Below are 21,700 nucleotides of genomic sequence, written 5' to 3'. Positions count from 1 at the left end.
CTGCTCAGTCTGTCTACTAGAACTTTGGTCTCCCCCAAAATGTGCACCACAAAGAGAAAGCGGTTTGAAGAGATCACCCATTCCCAAACCCTCATGGCCTCACTGAACAAGGGGTATGATTGGGTTTCTCTGTGTTTGCTGATATACCAGACTACCAATATGTTGTCTGTTAGAATTGCGATCGTTCTCACAGGGAGGCAGTTGTGAAAAGCTTGCAAAGATAGAAGAACCACCCTCATCTCCAGGATGTTTATGTGCAATTTGCCCCCAATCGTGGACCACATACCTTGGACCAATCTTTCCTAATAATGCTCACCCCACCTCAACAGGGAAGCATCCGCGGTCACTGTGGCTATGGGGGGGGGGGGGTCTGCTGAGATAAGAGATCGTTTGTGAGCATTTACCACTGGAGAGGATGCCTGCAGATAGGACTGAGTCTAATGTGAAGAGATAATGGATGATACAGAATCAACCACTGGACAGCTAGAGTCCATTGGAGAACTCTCATGAAAAACCTTGCCAGTGGTACTAGGAGAATGGCAGCTGTCACTGATCCTAGGACCTTCAATACTAGGTGATCTGGTGGATTTGGGGTATCCAACAATAGTTGGACTTCTTGTCTAAAGGATATTATTCATTGAGGAGGCAGGGCAGCTATTTGCGTGACTGCATTTAATTGTGTTCCTATGAACTCTATACGTCCTGTACAGGTAACATCTTTGACTTTGCTAAGTTCACTGTAATTCCCAGGCAATCAAAGAGTTGCAGCAGAAACTGAATGGCTTGGAGTAGTTGAGGTCTTGCAGGTGCTGTCAGGAGCCAATTGTCTAAGTATGAAAACAACGAAAAAAAGGAGCACCCCAGCCTGGGGTTCCCCTTTTTTTCATTGTATTTTGCCTTAGTGTTTACTCCACGCTTTTAATCAGCGTTTTTTGTACTAAGTATGAAAACACCTGGAATCCTTGCAGTCGCATGTGAGCTGCAACCACTGCCATGCATTTGGTGAACACCTGGGAAGGGGTGAGCCCAAATGGCAGTGCTCTAAATTGGTAATGACCGGCTACCAGCTGGAAGGGCAGGTGTCTCCTGGAGCGCCTGTCTATACTGATATGATAGTATGCATCCTGAAGATCTATACAGCACATCCAATCATCCATGCTTACTAGTGGCAGTAGGGACTGAACCATAACCATGCGGAACTTTGATTTCTTTATGAATAAGTTCAGGCCGCTTAGATCCAAGATTGGTCATAGGTCACCTGTCTTCTTTGGAACCAAAAAAAGCACATGTTCTGCATCCTTGATGTTCGATCAGGACCTCTTGGATTACTTTTTTCTAGATGTTTCTGAATGTCTTGAAAGGCATTCTCCCCTCTGACTAGGTGGTACATTGCAGAGATTCCTCCTGGGCTGGGAGGCAGAAGGGAAAAGGGAATATAGTAGCTTCTGGTAACTATGTTTAACACCCAGATGTCATTTGTTAAATTTGCCCAGGTATCTGGGTGCAATGACAGTCTTCCCCCAAATGCCTCCAGAGTAGGACAGTTGGGCAATACTTCATGAGCACTGGTAGGCTCTGTCGGAGGAAGGTTCTGTGGAGCCCCTCTGCCTCTGGGGTGGTGCCTGCCATTAAATCCTCTTCCTCTAGAAGAGGACTCATCCTGAGACTCTGGGAAAGATCCTTGGGACTTTCGAAACCACATCTTCTTTCCACTCTGTTGGTTTCTACAGTAAGTCCTTTGGGGGGGGGGGGTTGATCCCTATGGCAGATAAGGTGTTTCCCTCCTGCTCACTATGGGTGAAAGATCCTTTAACGGAAGGTCCAAACAAGGAGAAAGCATTGAAAGGGATGCTAATGAAAGACACCTTAAAAGGGATCCACATACCTTCATCCAGGCATGTCTCCTAAGGGCTATGCCTGCGCAGGATGCTCCAGAGGTTCCCCTCTGTAGCATACAATATTAACCTCATCAAGGAATTAGAAATAGATGATATAGTGGCCAATTGGGGAGATACTTTCTTGAGGTCCTCTTCCAGCAAGGACTCTGCCAGAGAGTTGGCGAGTTCCTTCACCAGATCCTTGTGGAGATGCATGAAGTATGCCATATAATTCAATTCTCTCATTGTATAGGTAGATGAGGCATACACATGCTTCCATTGCCTGTCCAAAGCCCTGGACTCCTTGTTCAGGGGATGAACAGTGGAGCTCTGTTGAGCTAGCTCCTTCTTGGTGGCTGCTGACACTACAATGGTATCAAAAGGGACACACTTACTCCAGTATGGGTGATCACTAGGCCTGCTGAGGTACTTGTCTGCACGCTTGCATATGGGCTCCATGTTGTCTGGCTCCTTCCACACCCAGCGAGTAACCAAATCAATAAGCTGATCCTCTGGCAGGGTTACCCAGTACAGTATGTAGATCGGCCTAGCCTGAAGGCCACCTGACACACAGACTCCTTGGAAGAAGGGAGTTGGGACGGCCAGCCACCCTTTTGCTTCAGGATTTTCAAAATATCTCCGAAGGAGATGTTGCTGGGTTGAGATTGGGGGACCTTTCTCCTTCATTGAAGCTGGTGTCTTCTGTCAATGACTCCAAAAGGAAGTCCAAGTGCTTCCTCTTACACTATTTCTTCTGATGAATCCTCCCCTGTGGGATGCGCAGGGGAGGAATGGGGAACCCCCAGATGGAGGTAGGGCTGAAGGCTCTCTTGGAGAGACTGATGACAGACAGGATGAATGAGTGCAAAGCTTGAATCAGAGGGGGATTGGGAGGGTCTGAGGGATGAGTAGTTGCTTCTCGCAGTCTGGAGAAAGGCCTCTCTGCCACCCGAAAGGCAGATGAGCCCGGAGAAGCTCCCCCCCACACCCTCACAGCTGAAGCTACTAAGGGAGAGAAGGAAGAAGTCACCCCAGATCTAATGCCTGTAGATAGCACTGGTCCAAATCTGTCAAGGGCCAAAGCCCCTAGGGGAAGAGGCCGATCCGAAAAGCTCAGAACAGAAACCACCTCTGAGGAGTCAGCTCCGACATCTCCGGTTCGGGACTCGCTCAGCAGAGCCAGTCTGGGACACTGTCGAAGTCAAATAAAGACGAATTCTCCACTCTGACAATGGTCCAAACAGAAAAGCTGGATCCTGAAGTTCTGAAACTGGAGGTGGAATCGGAAGAGGAAGTTGAGATAATGGGGTTGGAGCTGTCACAGATCCAGTATGGGTTGGAGATGGCGAAATGCCCAACTGAATCTGGGCTTTGAGAAAACTCCACATCATCCTGTCCATGTCTGAATGGGACAGCAGAGAGGATCTTTCTAAGGCTGAGGCATGGGTTGGCTTAACCGGAGATAGGCTTGTGCGAGCAGTCAGAGCTGGGTAAGGAGACTTGCTCCAACATGGAGTATGGTTCCAGGACCTCCAATCTGAGTGTCCCGGACCCAAGAAGGATTTGCCCGGAGATGGTGAACTCTGTATCTGAATGACATCGGAAGGATTCGAGGGGGAGATCAGATCCGAAGGATAAGGATCAGAGAACACTTAGGTCTTCATTGGTGACGATTCAGTCGGATCTGAGGAACTTCTTGGATCCAATGAAGCATGGAGATCTATAGGAGGGGTCCGAGGAACTTCTTGGATCCGATGAAGCACTCAGATCTATAGGATCTGAAGTAGCTGGATCCGATGAAGCACTCAGATCTATAGGATCTGAAGTAGCTGGATCCGATAATCTCTGATGTTTCTCAGGCACAGAAGACATAGTCTCCGGGGAAGCTGAGGGGACACATTTAAGCGCCTTTGAAACAGTGGGCTTAACAGGAGTTTGAGTTCCAGAGTTCGGTAGGAGACCTCTAAAAATCAACTTATTCCTTTGGCCAGCAAGAGCGAGGGGATTAAAGGCTGCACAGATGCCACACACAGCCTCTAAGTGCCCTGGCCCGAGACAATATATAAATCTCTTGTGGGCATAACACTTGTGCTAGTGAAAAGGAAGATTTACTGATAGAAAATAGAAAAAAAAAGATACCAAGGAAATAGAAAATAACCACTTCTCTCTCAAGGCTACAGAACTGTGTCTGAGCTAGAAGGCAGCAAACAAGATCCGAGGGGTTACAGGAGGAGTGAGGTATTATGGGAGAGGGAGGAGATCGACACTCAGATCGTAAGTCTTCAAAAATGGCCGAGTCAGACCCGATATCAGATCCACAGACCCAAGAGTGAGGAATAATGAAATGGACAACATCAGATCTAAAGGTGTTACTGCTCAATGCTAAACAAGAAAGATCCCTCCCTCCAAGTGCTCCTCACTCAGGAGAATGTGGACATCTGTGCAGTTACTGAGTCATGGTTTTGCAGAGCGCAGCCTGGCAGTGCAAGGCTTCAGTATCTTCAACACATTTAGACAAGCAACTGCAAATAGAGGGACTAAAGGTGAAAAGGTATTAATCTACATCAATAACACGCATACCGCTAGATTGGTTAAACAGGATAATACACGAGTTCCTCCATGACCAGATTACCATACACAAAGTCCCATACCATACTCTAGCAAGCTATAGATCACCCTCCATGTCTCATGAAACCCATAGCTCATACCTAAACCTACTGGAGGCGCTCTCCATTCAAACAAGCACCATACACATGGGGGATTTATCCCTTTATAAACTGGGGGTCACACACAACCCCAAATTTGCAGGTGCAGAGATTCCCAAACTTTGTAAACACAAACACCTTTGGCCAGTTAGTGCTCAACAAACTGGACCTGGTATTCACAAACATGGGAGAATGCTTCAACTCCCCCTGTGTCATGTCCTCTTTTGAAAGGTCAGACCACAAGGTAGTCCACTTCAAGATAAGAATCAAGTCTGTAACCCCAACAAATCCTGTAACAATTGTGGACTCCAAGGCAAACCACCTTCTGTTAAGTGATAACCTGTCAAAACTTCAGTCCCCTCTCCAAACTCAGAAAATACAGAAGGCTATGCAAAATTATTTACAGATACTCAGTACAACCATGTCAATGACTACATAAAGGCCACTGTGTCTACCCTGTCTAAGCCCAAAACTAACAAACACTGGTAAAATCCAAAATTAAACAGGTTGCACAAAGAAAACCAGTCATATCTAAAATTAGGACGTGCAACACCAAGACAGATAAAAACTCTCTCATCAAACTAAATAGACAACAAAGAGGACTAGTTAAGTCCTCTTTGCAAATTTTGAGGTAAAGGTAGTGACCTAGGGCAAAGACGACCATAAGGCCTTCTGTTGCTTTGTCCAAAATCTCAACGGCAGCAACACAGTAGAGTGCCGAACTGCTGGTAAATGGAGCCACATTCATGGAACTGGGTGATGTAGCAAATTTTTTGGCTGACAAATTCAGCTTTATCTTTACCTCCCCACCCCCAATTCATAGCCATCCCCCAGGAAATACTATCTAAAATAACAACTCCAACTATCAGTTGGAAGTAGGTCTTAGATGCACTCTAAGGTAGAGAATACAGCTTCAGTGGGCCCAGATAATATTCCAGGATGACTCTCAAACAGCCTGAAATATGACCTATCAAGGACACTGATGTCACTATTCAACCATGGCTTCCTCACAGTCTCCGTGCCAAGTGAATAGAAGACTACAACAGTCATTCCATTGCACAAGGTCATACCATCAATGATCTAGGGAATTACAGGCCTATTAGCTTGAAAATCTCATATTCACAGCCAAGGAAAGAATTATCATGAAAATGAGTAACAATGACACAGGAAACCTTCAGACACTGGACCCAACCCAGTTTGGTTTTGTCAAAGGTAGGTCAAGCCTACTGAACTTGCTGAACTGCTTTGGGAAGGTCACCAAGGCAATGGATGAGGGCAAAATGGTGCATGCTACCTACCTTGACCTAGCCAAGGCATTTGCTACAATATCCTGCTCAGGCATTGTAAATAAACTCAAGAAATTAAGCATAAAAACGTATGTAACTCTCTGAATAGCTAGCTGGTTCACATACAGGACCCAGGAAATTAGGAGTGGAGAGATCATCTCCACAAAGAGGTCAGTCACTAATGGAATCTTGCAGGGTTCAGTGCTGGGTCCACTCCTGTTTGCCATCTACTTTTTGGAAGTCAATGCCAAACTGACAATGTTGCCAATGTCAAGGGTTTCTGGCTTACCAAGTTTGTAGACGACTGTTAGCTTAAGAGGAAATCATAGAAACTCCCCAAGATACTGACATCTTACTGGAAGGTCTAACACAGATAAATCACTGGTGACAAACCCAAGGCTTTAAATTCAATGTCAAGAAATGCAGAATAGTACATTTTGGAAAGTTGGTCACCAGGGAAACCACCTCATTGATAAAATGTCACTAAAACATAGTCACAGTAGTCAGGGATTTGGGGACTTGTGTAGATAGTAGCCTGGCTTTTGACCAGCATGTGTCTAAGGTAGCAAGAAAATCATTCTATGTCACTCAACTTATAATTAAGGGCATGGCATCTAGGTCCAGGAAAGTCATCTCTTGCACTCTACTCAGCCATCACCAGAACCATTTTTGACTATAATTTCCCCTTGTCTATGTACCTGACCAAATACATGCAACTACTGGAATGTCCACAGAAGTTCCTCACAAAAAAGAATAGACAGCGTAAACAAAATGTCCTACGCAGATTGCCTCAAGGCACTATCTCTATACTCTGTTTCCTACAGAATTCTGAGGTGATTTATGCCTGGCGTATAAGGCATCCTTGGATCCTGCTCCAATGGACTTTTTGCATATCCACAATATGAACAGCACCAGACATACTTAGATCTAAGGATTTAAACTTTGCTTGTGACTTAAATAAGACATGTTGGAGGTCCAGATACATGTCAGAAACCTCCCATTGTTTGGAATAGGATTCCCTTCCAAATGAAGCAGAGCCCTTCCCAAACCATATTCTAGCACAAACTGGACAAGTGGATGGGAAACTGGAAATTCACTCCTGGTCTGACACTTGTGTTGATAGTTGCAGCCATTATATCGTGCCCTAATTAACATACACCCCATAAAATAATTAATCTCTAAGGCATAATAATTCATGGAATACATTTGGGTTGCGGGTCTATGCTTATAAAGGTCCCAGTGGTCATTAGACTATTATACAAGTACAAATCTATGAAAAGCACTGCGGTTCACAGAGTGGTGAGAAAAGGTGCCTGGGTGCCTGGGGGGCAATGACTCAGCTCTGTCAGTGATTCGTGTGCAGCCCCTTAGGGCAGGTGTGGATGTTGGGAAGCCCATATCCAAGGACTGCAGTGCACATTCTCCTTGTACTCTTCAGACCAGGTTGCATATGGTGAATTGGTTATAGAGTCATAGTACTTTTCCCTTTTCTATTTACTCAGTTGGATACCAGTGCTGTGACGCAAGACACTGTCCTTCTGGTGGCCAGCAGGCCTATTTGGGACAGCGGAGTAGAATCCACAGGACATAGCCCCCTTCCTACGTGGCACAATGGTTGGCAGTGGTGGGATCAGTCATCCATCAAATATCAGTGGCAGTGACAAGCCATTCCCATGGCAGCCACCCTAAACATATTCTTGGTGGTTATGATTAAAGGAGAAATCAATGAAAAAAGGACAGCATTCAAACATGTTCTGGCACTGACCACAAAGTTACTGCCTTGTAAAAAGCCTGCGTAAGTAGGATTATGTTATCCATGTAGATCATATTCCAACAATGGGATTTCAGAATTCACTGCAAAATTCTCATGTAAAGGCAAGCTTCAGGAACCATGGGATGGTTGCAATTAACAACCTTAAGAAATTTGTGATCAGCAGGACTTTGATCATATAAAAAAAAGCATGAGTGGGACTGTGACAGATCAAGGACATTCTGGAGGACAAAGATAGCACTTGCCAACCCTGTAAAAACATAGTAGGTGAAGTAGATCAGGGACTCCACACAGTTAAGATTTCAATTTTGAAGACTGACCAAAATGACTAACACTTGGAAAGATTCTACTGTTCAGTCCCTTGCTAACAGCAGCTCTTGCAGTGAAAGACATTTACTATGAAAGGAACAACAAAAATAAATGGCCTTAGAGATCCAGAAGGATATGGCTTGCTTAGAAATAGCCAAATTCAGACATCTGGGATGAAAGGAAACAAAAAGTTGCTCAGATTTGTGAATGACCTTACTTTTACCCAAATAATATCTGAGCTGCCAATGCAAATCCAAGGTGTGGAAAAACCTTCCTACTAGCAGATTGCAGAGAAGGAAAAAAGGTGGGTAAATTAACAGACTAAGAGACAGTGCATTATCCACCTCGAGCATAAAAGAAGGATTAGTATGAAGAGACACCCTGTCCATTTGAAAAACCCAAGAAAGGAGGAACTGCCATAAAAGCTTGGAGTTCAGAGACGCTTCAGCTGAAAGAAAGGGCCAAGAGAAGAACAGTCTTCAAAGTACAATGTTACAAGGAAGCTGAAACTGCAGACTCAAAAGGAGCCCAAGTCAAATTTTCAAGCAAAGAATCAAAGTCCCAGGAAGGAGGAATAGGCTTCCTGGGAGGCCTGATATGAAGGACACCTTTAAGAAATTGTCTCTCCTGAAATCTAGCGGCAGGAGGAGAAGTCAAGGGCAGACAAGCAGACCTAGCTGAAAGGTGATCTTAAATTGAATAATATGCCAACCCAGTATGCAGCAATTTACACAAACAAGAGAGATCCAAAGGGATCCTGGTTACAAGAAAGGGACCAGACAGAAAATCATTCTATTTGGACAAATATGATTTCCTGGTAGTGGGTTTCCTGGCCTCCTGCAGAACCCTAAGTACATCCTCAGAAAAGAGATGCCTAAAAGGGATCAAAATCCTATCGGCCACAGCATCAGCTGAAGAGTGGACAAGTGAGGATGGATCAGAAACTGTCTTGTGTGAGAAGGTCCACCTTGTAAGGTAACATGTGATTGCTCCTGGCAGAAAAAGGAGAACCTCTGCTGCCTGGGCCAAAAGGGAGTCACCCGCAAGATTTTGGAGGAGTCTTGCTTGATTTTGAGCAGGACCCTCAGAATCAGAGGAAGTGGAATGGAAGGCATACAGAAACATCCTCTTCCAAGGAAAAGTTAGTGCATCCATCTTCCAGGCCAGGGGGCTTAGGACTCTAGCACAGAAAAGTGGAAGTTGTCTGTTCAGACGGAGGGCAAAAAGATCTACCTGTGGAGTACCCCCTCCAATGGACAATGACCAGAAATACATCTCTGTGAAGCATACATTTGTAAGCCTGTGTACAGAACCTGTTCAAGATGTCTGCCAATATATCTTGCTCTCAAAGAAGGTAAACAGCCTGAAGAGTCCCTCAATACTGGAGAGCTATATCCCAAACCTGAAGAGCAAGTCTGCAAATAAGGTAGGGCTGTGTCCCTACTTGCTTGCTGATACAACACATCACTGTGGTGTTGTCTGTGAAGACTTTGAGAGGCCCTGGAGGAAAGAGGGAATGAAAGTCCTGAAGAGCAAAAAGGAGAGCTCTCATCTCCTTTATGCTGATGCGATCTGACCTCTGATGAGGAGGCCAAAGACCTTGGACCTTGAGGAAACCGAAGGAAGCTCCCCACCCCTTGTCTGAATCATCCAAAAAAAGTTCCTGAGATGAGATTTGGGGTTTAAAAAGGAAGTCCAGGGTTGAGAGAAAGCTGATGAATCCACCACTGAAGTTCCAGTTTGAGGCATGGAAGGAAAAGAACTAGGAATTCCATTGGATGACAGTGCTGAAGCCACACTGACTTGAGGAACTACTGTAGTTTTCTCATATGGAGTCTGGCTAGAGGCAGCACAGGAGTGGCGACAGCCACATGAATCCTAGAACACTGAGAAACTCTCTGGCTGTGACAGAAGCCAGAGGAAGAAGAGATTGAAAAAAGGTGATCAGAGAAAGAGCCTTAGGTGGAGGCAGGGATGCCAGTATAGGAATGGTCAGGATCCTACAACTAAGAAAATATGATGATGAGAAGACACCAGGACTAATTTCTGAACGTTTATGAGAAACCCTAAGCTTTGTAACAGACAAACTGCAAACTGGAGGTGCTGAAATAGTACCTCAAAGTATGAAGCCTGAATAAGTACGTCATCCAGATAAGGAACAATCTGAACCATAACATCCTGTAAAAGGCAATGACAGAAAAGAGGCATTTGGTGAATACTCTTGGGGCAGTACAGAGGCCAAAGGGCAAATAAGAGAACTGAAAATGTAAGGAAGATAGAAAAATGCAAAATTTTCATGAAAAGAGGATGAATGGGGATAGGCAGAGATGGCCAAAGTTTATTTTACACACATTCTTCTGTATTCATAACACACTGCCCTGCCAACTACACAACTACAGCTACCAAACAAAGATGTATTTATTTTATTTATTTATTTGCTGTTGTTTAACCAGGATAGTCCATTGGGCCCAAAGAACCCGTTTTCAATGGAGTCCTGGGGAGAAAAGCTCCACATACAGATTATACAAAGATTTTGTTACACAATACATAAAATACAAAGATTAATTTCAATATATAGATTATATAGAGAAAACATAAGTATCAAACAAAACAAGTAATAGAGGTGAAATATAAAAATAAATAGTATTATTTTTTTTTTTTACTTGGTACAAGTGAGGAGTTGAATGGTGGAAGCAAGCATGAATTTGCTAGCTGGGAATGGAAAAAGAAAGAGGAGTAGTGGTGGAAATAGGGTAGGTTACGAAGGATGTGAGCAGGAGCATTCCCATGAGGATGTTAGATGAGAGTGTAGTAATTTTTTAAAGTGTGGGAGCCTAGCAATTGTACGGATGGATGGGGGAAGGGAGTTCCACTGGCATGCTAGTGAGAAGGACAGGAGGTGTTGTCCTGAAGCGTGTATGGGTCTATAGACCTCTATCAGGTTTTGATTGTTAGATCTTAGAAGTCTTTGTGTTTGATGCATTTTAAAGGTAGTTGAAAGAGAGGGACAGAGTGCTGGCTGGAAGATGAGTTTATGTGCATAGGTGAGTTGAGTGTAGGAGAGGTAGTGGGGTAGCTCTAGCCAGTTGAGTTTTTGGAGAGGTTCACAGTGATGGGTAGATGATTTGCTGCTGGTTGCAAATCTGGCTATTTTATTGTAGCAAGATGATAGTTTGGATTTCAGAGAAGATTGTAGGTTTGTTAGAAGAGGGGCGCCATAGAGAAGGGAGGGAAGGAGAAATGTGGTAGCGAGGGTAATTTTGGTAGTAGAGGTGAGGAACCGATTGTGGCGGTAGAGCATGCCTAGTTTTTGATGTTTTTTTTTTATATTTAGGAGTAGATGGGAGTTGAATTTTGGCTTGTCATCAATTTGAATCCCGAGTAGTTTGGCTTCAGATACCAGCTCGAGACATGTATTGTTCTGGCTGGTGATGGAGAATAAATTTCTGTCAAAGTTATTAGTTTTGGAGGGGGAGAATATCATAAGCTTGGTTTTAAGCAGCATTGAGTGCAAGGTGGTTCTCTTTCATCCATTGTTCTGTGGTGGAGAAGGCATCTTGAGTTAGTTTTAAGAGAGCTGGGATGGATGGGGCAACACAGATGATAGTGGAGTCATCAGCATATTGAATAATATTTGCAAAGGGGATAGAGCGGAAAAAGTCATTAATGAAAATATTGAAGAGGAGGGGGCCCAGAATAGAGCCTTGTGGGACACCTGTGGGTGTGTCAAGGAAGGAGGAGGTGGCTTTTTTCCACTTGACAGCTTGTTGCCGATTGGAGAGATAGCTAGTAAACCAACAGAGGGAAGAGGGAGAAAGGTTTAGGTTAGAAAGCTTAGTAAGAAGGAGGTTATGAGAGATAGTATTGAAAGCTTTAGAGAAATCGAGGAGGATCGTAGATACAATGAGGCCAGATTCCTTAGCTTTGTTCACAGTTTCAAGGAAGGATAGGAGGGCAGTCATAGTACTATGATGGGGTCTGAATCCATGCTGTGTAGGAGTTAGTAGATTGTTATCCAGAAGATGTGGAAGGAGTTGAAGATGGATACATTTCTCCAGGAGTTTTGAAATGGGAGAAAGGATGGCGATAGGACGGAAGTTGGAAATATTAGTATTGGTTCCACCTTTGTGCAGGGGAATGATGTAGGCTTTTTTCCAGATTAGAGGAACAAAATTTTCTTGGATTGAGCATTTAATTAGGATACTGACAGGAGGGCAATGGCTTCAGCAGCTATACGAAGGTAGTATGAGGGAATGTTATCAGGGACATTGGTGCATGGTTTTAATTTCTGCAGGAGTTTTTTTATGGTGGATGTAGAAATAGGTTTGATGAGGAAAGGTGGAGTTGTGGAATGAGTGGGGGGAGGAGAAGTATGAGGTGATGTGGGAGAAGTTAGAGATGAAAGAGCTTGAGGAGGAGTGGGAGAAGTTGTAGGGGAAGATACCTGAGAGGAAATGCAGGTTGGAGGAGTATTGTTGTTTGAAAAAGAGCTGGTGAGTTTGGAAATAGAGTCTATGAAGAAAGAGTTAAATTGGGTTGCAAGATCAGTATCATCAGTATTTGGGCAAGGGATTGGGTTTCCTGTGTTCCCGGGTTTTAAAAGGGTAGTTATGCCTTTCCAGAACTTCTGAGGGTTGGTTTTGAAATTGCTTTGAAGTCAGGTGAAGTAGTTACGACGGTCTGCAGAGATAGGTTTTTTAACTGAGTTACGAAGGGTTTTGTATTCGTTGAGGGAAGAAGTAGTTTTGTTCTTTTGATATTGTGTCCAGGCTTTGTCTCTAAGTCGCATGGTGGTTAGGGTGTCTATACTTAACCAGGGTGTGGATTGCCTTTTTATTCTTTTGGTTTTTAATGGGGCATGAGTGTCTAGAAGGTTGAGGAAGGTGGTATTAAAGTGAGTGATAGCATTTTCAAGGGGAAGAGTCTTTAAGGGGTACCAGTTCAGTGAATTTAGTGCAGCTGAGAAAGCTTCAGGGTTGAATCTCCTATGGCATCGGGTAGTGATGTAATTATGGGTGACATGTAAGGGAGAAGGGAGACGTCTTGCGTAAATGGGGAGGTGGTCGCTGAGGGAGTCAGGTATTGTTCCATTATCTGGGTAGTAGTGGGGGTGGGGGACTAGAATCCAGTCTAGGATGTTGCCACTGGAGAAGTCTTTGCTTGGTCTAGTTATAGTATTGATGAGTTGGGAGTAGTTGTATAGGTTGATGTTAAGGGAGTGTGAGTGGGATTGAATGGAGGACCAGTTAATATTGGTATCTCCCATGATTATGGTTTCATTGTTGATGTTGGTTGAAAGCCAAGACAGGATTTCTTCTAGTATTGGGATATTGTCTCCTGGGGGAATGTACAGTGAGGCAATGCAGATATATTTATGTTTGTTTAGCTGGAGGTGAGCCAGTATTAGTTCTGCATTTTGGAACTGGGGAATAGCTTTATCATAGGGTGTTAAGTTTAGGGAGGATGAGTACAGCAGAGCTACTCCACCAATGGCTTATAAAACAAAAGCTTGGAATGGGATTTGTGATGTGAAATGGATAACTGTTTTTGTAATAATAAATCTGTCTAACTGCTATAAAAATGGTCTAGTGCATGCACACTGTTTTTTCACTAGAAAGCCACTGTTATTAATCAGTCCAGTAGTCATTTTTGGCAAAGCAAGTCATAGCTCTTGCCTTGCACCTTACACATACCCGTTTCTTCTAAAAAAAACTATGAAATGACAAGTCATCAAAGTTAACTGTAGTCCTCCCACATCTAAATCAACCCAGCTTCACCCTTGAACAACAGAAGCTAGAGTACACCCTCATACAAAAGTTGTAGCAATGACTAGAGTATATATCAGTTATGCTAATAAAAACATTTATATGAAGTTCAGAAAAGGAAAAAAATGCAGTATGAAATGTATGAACCTAGCATGAAAACTATGTCTTAAAAGCTGAGTTACAATAAGAAAGAGGCATTTTAACATCTTCATTTACAGAAATGTTAGAGCTCCAAACTCTCGATAACCCAATGTAACAGCTGTAACAGAAAGAAATAAAAAAGGCAGGAAAAAAGGAACAGAAAGTGAAGCAATCATGTACCACCTTTAACAAAAAGGATAGTGAAAGCCTTGCCACAGATTCTGTAATCTCAGCTGCCTTTAAAGTTAACTCTCCAACAACAAAACAGGTTTCAACATAATACTGATAACTTTATACCTTTTAGTGCTATTCCTGTTCACCGTTGGTTTGTAAGGCATATAAATTTATCACTATGTGTACCAGCACACAAAGAGTTTGTATTTGTGTCCTCCTTCCTTGGCAGCCTGCCAAGGAATTCAAGAGCAAAGCAGCCGGCATGGGTACTTACTCAGAGTAGCCGCAGACATTCAGAGACTCACAATCATCCTCTTCGTCTTCTATATGGATCCCCAGGGAGACTATAGCACGCTTAAGGATAATTTCCATCTCGTCGGCTGGCAGTTTCTCAAGAACAATAACACGGCAGCGGCTTAGGAGAGCAGCATTCACTTGAAAGGAAGGGTTTTCTGTTGTTGCCCCAATCAGGGTTATTGTTCCACATTCAACGTGAGGAAGAAAGGTGTCCTGTGTGTGGAAGGAAGACAGACATTATCAGCCACTGTCACCAAAGCAGAAAGAAGAATATGCATTAGTTCTTTCTTTCATGGTATCAGTCTGTTAAAATCCATCAAACAGAAAAGAACCAACAGCACTTTACTTGAAACCTCCTCTAATTAGAAATGAACCAGCTGCGAGATTCGAACTCCCAAGTATGCTGGTAAGTCAGTGCTTTGTGAATTGTAATGCTGTGAATGTCAGTACTATGGAATTTACTGTCTTGATATGTTTGCTTTAAAAAAAACTTCAAAAATGGCTTTTAAGCAACAGGCATTATACAATGAGCTGTTCAAGATAAACTCAGCATGGTCCCATGTAATACAAGAAGATGAAGAATTATGGCTTACTTCATGTGTATGCCTTTAATTTATTTAATTCACCTATGTTAAATGGGACAATAATATACACCGACAGATAAGTTGGATTTACTAAATGAGTACCGACCATGAAAAATAAACAGTGGAGCCTCACCATTAGTTAATAAAAAGGGGATATGGGGAATGGGGGTTGGGCACTTCAGCTGAAGAAATACAATGGAGGGATGAATCATTTTTCTTATGTCAAAAATTTGTTCCTCATTTTAACTTACAGTTTTCTGGCCTCCTCCCTGCAGATCAGCCATGTAAACCCACACTCAATGTCCTCACTTTAGAAAAATGTACTTAGAATTTTCCTGGTCTACAGTTTAGGTAACCTAGTAACACATCACAGCTTTAAATAGTAAATTTTGTCACATATTTCAGTTCAGCACTTAACATTCACCCAATCTGTAGTAACAGTTTGAAAAATGTTAAAAATACGTGCTTTCTTTGTGGATACTTTTTCCTATATAGTTTTACATTCCATACATACTTAAACTGTCTATACTACTATTCACTTAAAACAAACTCACAGATTGTTGTCAAGGTTAAACAAATAAACATCCCTGTCATCAGTTAAATTCCTAACTAAAATGGAAATTGAGAACAGAAATGACTAGACTGTATAAGGCAGACTACATAAACAGACTATAGGAGAACTAGCTTTACAGCACGTGCAATTTATAAACAATCGGGTAACCAAGACAACATGAAGCAAAAGTTGTGCACACAAAAAAAAAATCACATTGATATGAGTATGCTACCTCTCAGTAACAAAAAAAAAAAAGAGTAGGTTTACAGATCCACAGAAGAGACACATTAAGTTCTGCTTACAAGCTTATCCAAATATTCAGAGAGCAGACAGGAAAGACAGCATGGTTCAGTTGACACGCTCACTGTGAAGCAGGTTTTAAACTTGGATACCCAGCATACCAGCTATTTGTTCTATTTGTTCTAATTATCACCCTACATAGCCTTCATAAAAGTTGATTTGTACAGACACACACATCACTCATTTTCAACTACATTTGTATTCATTTTCTTGAAAATGTCCTCAAATATGTACGATAACAACATAAACATTTCAAATAATGCTCTAACAAGTTACTTAAGTCCAGTTTGAACTATTTATTGTCAAACCTCTCATCTCTTTAGTTCAACAAATCTGGACAAAGCAAAAGTCATGGGGGGGCAAAGGTCAAAGATTAGGGGCAGATTTTAAATATATTGCTCTTATAAACCTGGAACATTGACAGAATAACAGGTATTATTACTACATCTTCATGTATTTTCTGAAGGATAAGAAGTCTGAAACTCAAATGCCTGTCTTCATTTAGTGACTTTAATCCTCAATGACTTGTCAGAAAAAATAAAATAGAATTACAGACAAACCAAACATGTGAAATAAAAACTCTGAGCAACCTGCAAATATACTGGACAGTTCAAAGGTATGGTTATTCTTAAAGTGTATGGGTATTTAAGAAGTCAGCACAATGTTAGTTAATAGCACATTAAAAGCATTAACACCCAGATACATTCAGTGTGTTGAAATGTAAATAATTAAACATATATGAACAGAAATACTGACAAAATGTTCATTCATTCACCAATTAGCTCACTCCAGTTCAGGGTCAGCCTAATTAAAATCCATTAGTGAATTGGAATTTGTTTTAATAGACATTGTGCTATACAATTACATAATGTTTGAAAAGGACATTTACTCAAAAATGGAGTGGCTATGGGCTCACCATGTGGTGGTGCCATAGCAAATTTGGAACAACACAAGAAATTGAAGACTGGTTAAAAACTTAAATAACACTACTAGTTTTGGAAGAATTATGAAGAGAATGAATAATTAATTTGATTCTTCAAATTAAGAGGCTACCCACATGAACTGCTTAGTGAAATATTAATGGAAGTAAAATTAAAAGAATGGAAGGTGTATACCCACCATTTTAAGTTTAGAAACTAGGAACAGACAAGGTTAGTACAGTAAATAGTGAAACACCTACAGGAATTTGGTTGCAACTATTTGTACTTACAATTTGGACTCTAAGTTATGATAAATATTTTAAAAGTGCCTTTTAATGACTAAAAGAGGAATGTTTAAGTGTTTAATGTGCAACTGTTGTAAATATATAGAAGAGAGAACCAACGAATGAGAAACCCAGGTTTAAATGAAATGTGCTCTATTAAATGTATTTATGGATAGTATTGGGAATAGCTAAAAATTAAAAGTTAAAGTTTTATATAAACTTATTTGAACATAAAATCTCTAAGACTAACCTTTTAGGTCAAGATTGTTTACACATTTATACTATACACATTATTTGAATAGATAGTATAAAATAATAATAAAATAGAGTTTTCAGATGAAATGAGCCTAAGAGAGTAGTAGGAGACTAAATTGCAATATAGTGTTTGATTAAATTTATTTAATTTAAATTTAACATAATAGAATAGATAAGATTAAAATGAAATATATATATAATATACATAAAAGTTTTAAGATTTTTTATGACATTGTATTATTTTTTTGTTTTATAGGCTTTTGATTGATTATTTTTATTACATTTGGTCTATATACAACAATTTATACACAAAATGTAATTAATTGACTAATTGTATTATTGAGCAGTTGACTTGAGTATTACTACTACTGCTGTTCAGTTTTGGCTTTGCTGTCTGAATATTCAGGGTCAGCCTATCTTGCTGTGCACAAGGCTGAACTAATCACACCCCACTGCAGGGCACACATTTACATGGCATGCACACCTATGGGCAATTTGGAGAACGACAACGATTGCAGATCAATATAGGGTATGATTTTTTTTTTTTTTTTTTTTTTAACTAAAATTATTTTAACTAAAAATAGCCTGTAATCCAGAAGCTCAACAGTGCATGCAAAATCATTACTTGCTCAAATATGTGGGTGAGGAATGCTAAACATATTAAGTCTTGTAAATTTCCTTGATTAGTAAATTAAATTAATGGCTTATAAAACAAAAGCTTGGAATGGGATTTGTCATACCAGGGAACAGTGCTCCCACCCCCTAGAAAAACACAAGTCATTTCTATGTTCTGTGTTATCTACATAGATCATTTCCCCTCCCATCTTAAGAATACAACTGCTATTCGTGGTAAACATTTGAAATGTCGGGACCCGCTGCAGTGAGTCCCAAAACCTGGAGACAGAATGGCCAAAAAAAAAAACAAACTTACATACACCAAGTCTAAGATGGCCACTTCTCAAAATATTTCTTCCAGGTATGCCAAACTCAGAGTTGGTATATATACGTGGAAATATAGAAGTACAGGTGCGAAAACGAAGGCACATATATCCAGTCTTTCTTTCTTACTTCGAATAATGAATTCCAATAACTTTTAAATTAAATCACTTTATTCACGTAAAAGCAAATGCATGGATAAGCGCTTTCGCTAAAATAAGCTTCATCAGATCCTACAACATATTTAATATGATAGCACCTTATATAGTCATTCCTATTTCATTTGATTAGATGATTGATATTAATTAATTAACAAATAAATATAATAATCAAATCAAACATTGTGCTACGATTTGTTAAATACACCTAAGACTGCAAACATAGCATGAATATAAAAAACATAAATGTAAATGTAAAACTTGATGAATATATGAAACATATTATATAAACACATATCTAAAAAAATATATAAAAACATTAATACATATGTAATGAATGAATTTGATTATATGTATTCTAATAATTCTTAGAATGATAAATTCATATTGATATAATGGGATGTATAAAATAAATATAAAAACAATTAAAATACACATAGATCTATGTAAACTTGTTACAATGGGGTATGAAGTGTAAATAAATAAGTAAATAAATAAATGAATATAGAGGTATGTATGTGTATAAGACATATAACAATAAATATGAGGATATATATGGGTGTACATATATATATATATATGTACGACAGTATAAATGTGAATGGAGATGTGTGTCAGAAAATAAGATTTATATATTAATCTATGGTTTTAGAGTGTATTTGAAAGGATGCAGTTAAAATCATAATAGTGTATATATGTATGTATGTAGCAAATTGTTCAGGTGTAAATATAAATGTATGAATATAAATATAAATAAATATTAATAATATAAATATAAATATAAATAAATATTAATAATTAATATCAATCATCTAATCAAATGAAATAGGAAAGAAAGACTGGATATATGTGCCTTCGTTTTCGCACTTGTACTTCTATATTTCCACTTTTGACTTATTTATATCAGCACCTGTGCGTTAACTCGTTGTGTTAGCCAAAGCTATCCTGGTATATATATATATATATATGTGTTGGCAATGTAGGGGGTTTGGCGCCTGCAAAAAAAAAAGTTTAAAGGAGAAGAGTAATGTTTGAGATTCACTCTTCTCCTCTAGCTTCAGTCTTTTTTCAGCTTGTCGACACTCGGCATTTTGAGTGCCGACATTTCGGGAGCCGTTATCCATGACATTATGCAAGGTGATAGGCATAACTACTCTACACAGTTTCAGAGTCCTTCAATAATTGCACTAGTCTACAGAAAAATGTTTATGAACATTACAGAAAACAGAGAAAAAATGTTGCTGCAGGAATTTATTCCCAGTTAATACTCCATCCGTCCTAGAAAGCACTTATCCTGGTAAGGGTCACACAGTGGGAGTTTCTATCCTGACAATCACTAGAGCCCCAATATCATGATATGTAGACATTACCAGATAAGTCAAGAGATTAAATTTCTCCAGCACATCCTAAATTTGTCGCAGGACCTCCTGACAGAGGATATTGCCTGGTATACATCCTGCAGGAGGTACTGCAGGTGGCATTCTCACTAGGCACCCAAGCCACCTTAACAGTTTATTCTCATCCCATTGGAAAGGCAATTCTATTCCAAGATCTTCATGGGCTGCCAAGGAGCTCCTTACATTTCAATGGAAAGAAAGTCCAGCAATTCAGCAGAAGATTTCAAACATCTGCACCTGTATTTTCATACTTGATCACTACTCAAAGCTTGCAACCACAGTTTAAGGATGGAGACATAAAATGACCAGTACTTCAAATCCTACCACTCAGCCCTCATTTCTTCATCACAGTCCAGTACACTGCCTACAGATTTGGCAATGCTGCATCCATATTCCAGTCAATCTCATGATTTCCTCTATCCTCATTTATAAGCAAGTTGCTGAGAAACCAAAAAAATCCTTAATTTGGGGTAACTACTCCACTCCCACTTGCAAACAGTAATGTACTCTTTTCTGGAAAACAGCCTTAATTCTGGTTTGGGAATGGTAATTTTCATGCCAGCTGTGATGCCCACCACTGCTACCAATAAGTGATGGCCACCAATATGCATCATCCCCACGCTGGGCCAGAAATCAAGGAGCCTGAATCCTCACCACTGACACTGGAAGGGGACATGCACTTGGAATAGAAATGGATACACTCAGTATTTCCAGATCCAGACCTCTCTGCATCAAGTACAATTTCCCTTTACAGCACACAGGGAACACACACAGCCCGGGGTCTAGATGTCTCTCTATCCGTCTCCCACCAGGACCCCAATAAGACTCCCCACTGGTACAGCTGCTGTATGGTTAGGTCCTCAGACAAGTGTCCAAGCCAAGACCTCCAGCACCCTCTCTGTAAATCCAGTGCTTTGTGTCCCAGTCCCAAGTAGCTTAACACTAACACTAACACACACACACACCTGGGAAAGGCTGGCACAGATTAGCCGCTCTACCAACATTGCCCAGACTATAAGGTACATTCACTGCCACCAGCCGGTACTATAAGGCTCTTAACAAAGGGTGTCCAATTATACTGTGTAATATTAATACTAATACAAAAGGTAGTAGTTAACCAAAACGGCTGGCCTTCTGGAGTTGCTCACGCAGTGTCACCAAATAAATATAAGTACTTTCAAAGGTTAAGTACTTCCTACAAGGATCATCCACAATAAAAGTTTTAAATACATTTAATAATAAAAAAGTACATAAAAATACTGAATATATATTCACAGTACACCACTGAGTTCAGATCATAGGAAATATTGAAAAGAACAGTGATGGACAGACTCAGACAAAGAAAAACAATATCTAAACTAAGCTTCACTATACTTTTGACTGAATCTAAGAGAATTACTGGTCCCTAGTTAAGTTACTTATTACAGCAAGGCAAGATGCTGTGGGTGAGGGTCTTTCTAGTCATGCTTCCCAAACAGAATACTCAGTACTCCGAGATTTCACTTTGTAATATCTAAAATATAATTTCCAAGAGGGCTGGCAGAATGACGTAATCTAGTCACCTCACACTAGGTTCTCACAGTATTCCCCTTTGAAGCTGAGACAGAAAATTAGCACAGACTGGCACAATACACATCCAAATTTTTATGGCAGTGCCTGGGGCCTCCCCTCTTTTCACTGAGCTAATGGGCAAAGGCTCTTCCTCAGATCCAGCGACTCTGGTCCTATTCAGCATTATGGGGGTGTCTTTTAATGATTTAATAGTTCATTTACATTTCCTTTATTTTTCTTAAAGCTAAACTCTGCTATGCCAGTATCCTCTATTAAAATATATACATTTAATTTGGCTGTAATAATACATGTACATTTCTCTTCATTTCAGCAGGGTACACTGTTGATACATTTCAACATACGCAAAAGCTCACAAATACATTTTCAGCAGAAGCATCTGTACAAAATCAGTTTGGTATACAAATGACATACAATTC

At 40.6% G+C, this 21,700-nt stretch overlaps 2 protein-coding genes across 2 annotated transcripts in view; one reads left to right on the top strand and one right to left on the bottom strand.

The window, feature by feature from the left end:
* Nucleotides 1-21,700, bottom strand: part of WRNIP1 (WRN helicase interacting protein 1) — an 856,108-nt gene that overhangs the window by 685,397 nt on the left and 149,011 nt on the right. Inside the window, exon 3 of the mRNA XM_044065165.1 lies at nucleotides 14,303-14,538. Coding sequence (XP_043921100.1) covers nucleotides 14,303-14,538 — 236 coding nt within the window. The remainder of the gene's footprint in view (nucleotides 1-14,302; nucleotides 14,539-21,700) is intronic.
* The window catches only part of MYLK4 (myosin light chain kinase family member 4), a 1,154,879-nt gene continuing 1,147,714 nt past the window's right edge, over nucleotides 14,536-21,700 (top strand). The window contains exon 1 of the mRNA XM_044065164.1: nucleotides 14,536-14,731. Within this exon, the coding sequence (XP_043921099.1) occupies nucleotides 14,694-14,731 (38 nt within the window). The 5' untranslated portion in view covers nucleotides 14,536-14,693. The remainder of the gene's footprint in view (nucleotides 14,732-21,700) is intronic.

Source organism: Protopterus annectens, chromosome 3.part0 (assembly GCF_019279795.1).
Source record: "Protopterus annectens isolate FY-2018-M chromosome 3.part0, PAN1.0, whole genome shotgun sequence".
NCBI classification, from domain to species: domain Eukaryota; kingdom Metazoa; phylum Chordata; order Ceratodontiformes; family Protopteridae; genus Protopterus; species Protopterus annectens.
This window is presented reverse-complemented; position numbering and strand designations above follow the sequence as displayed.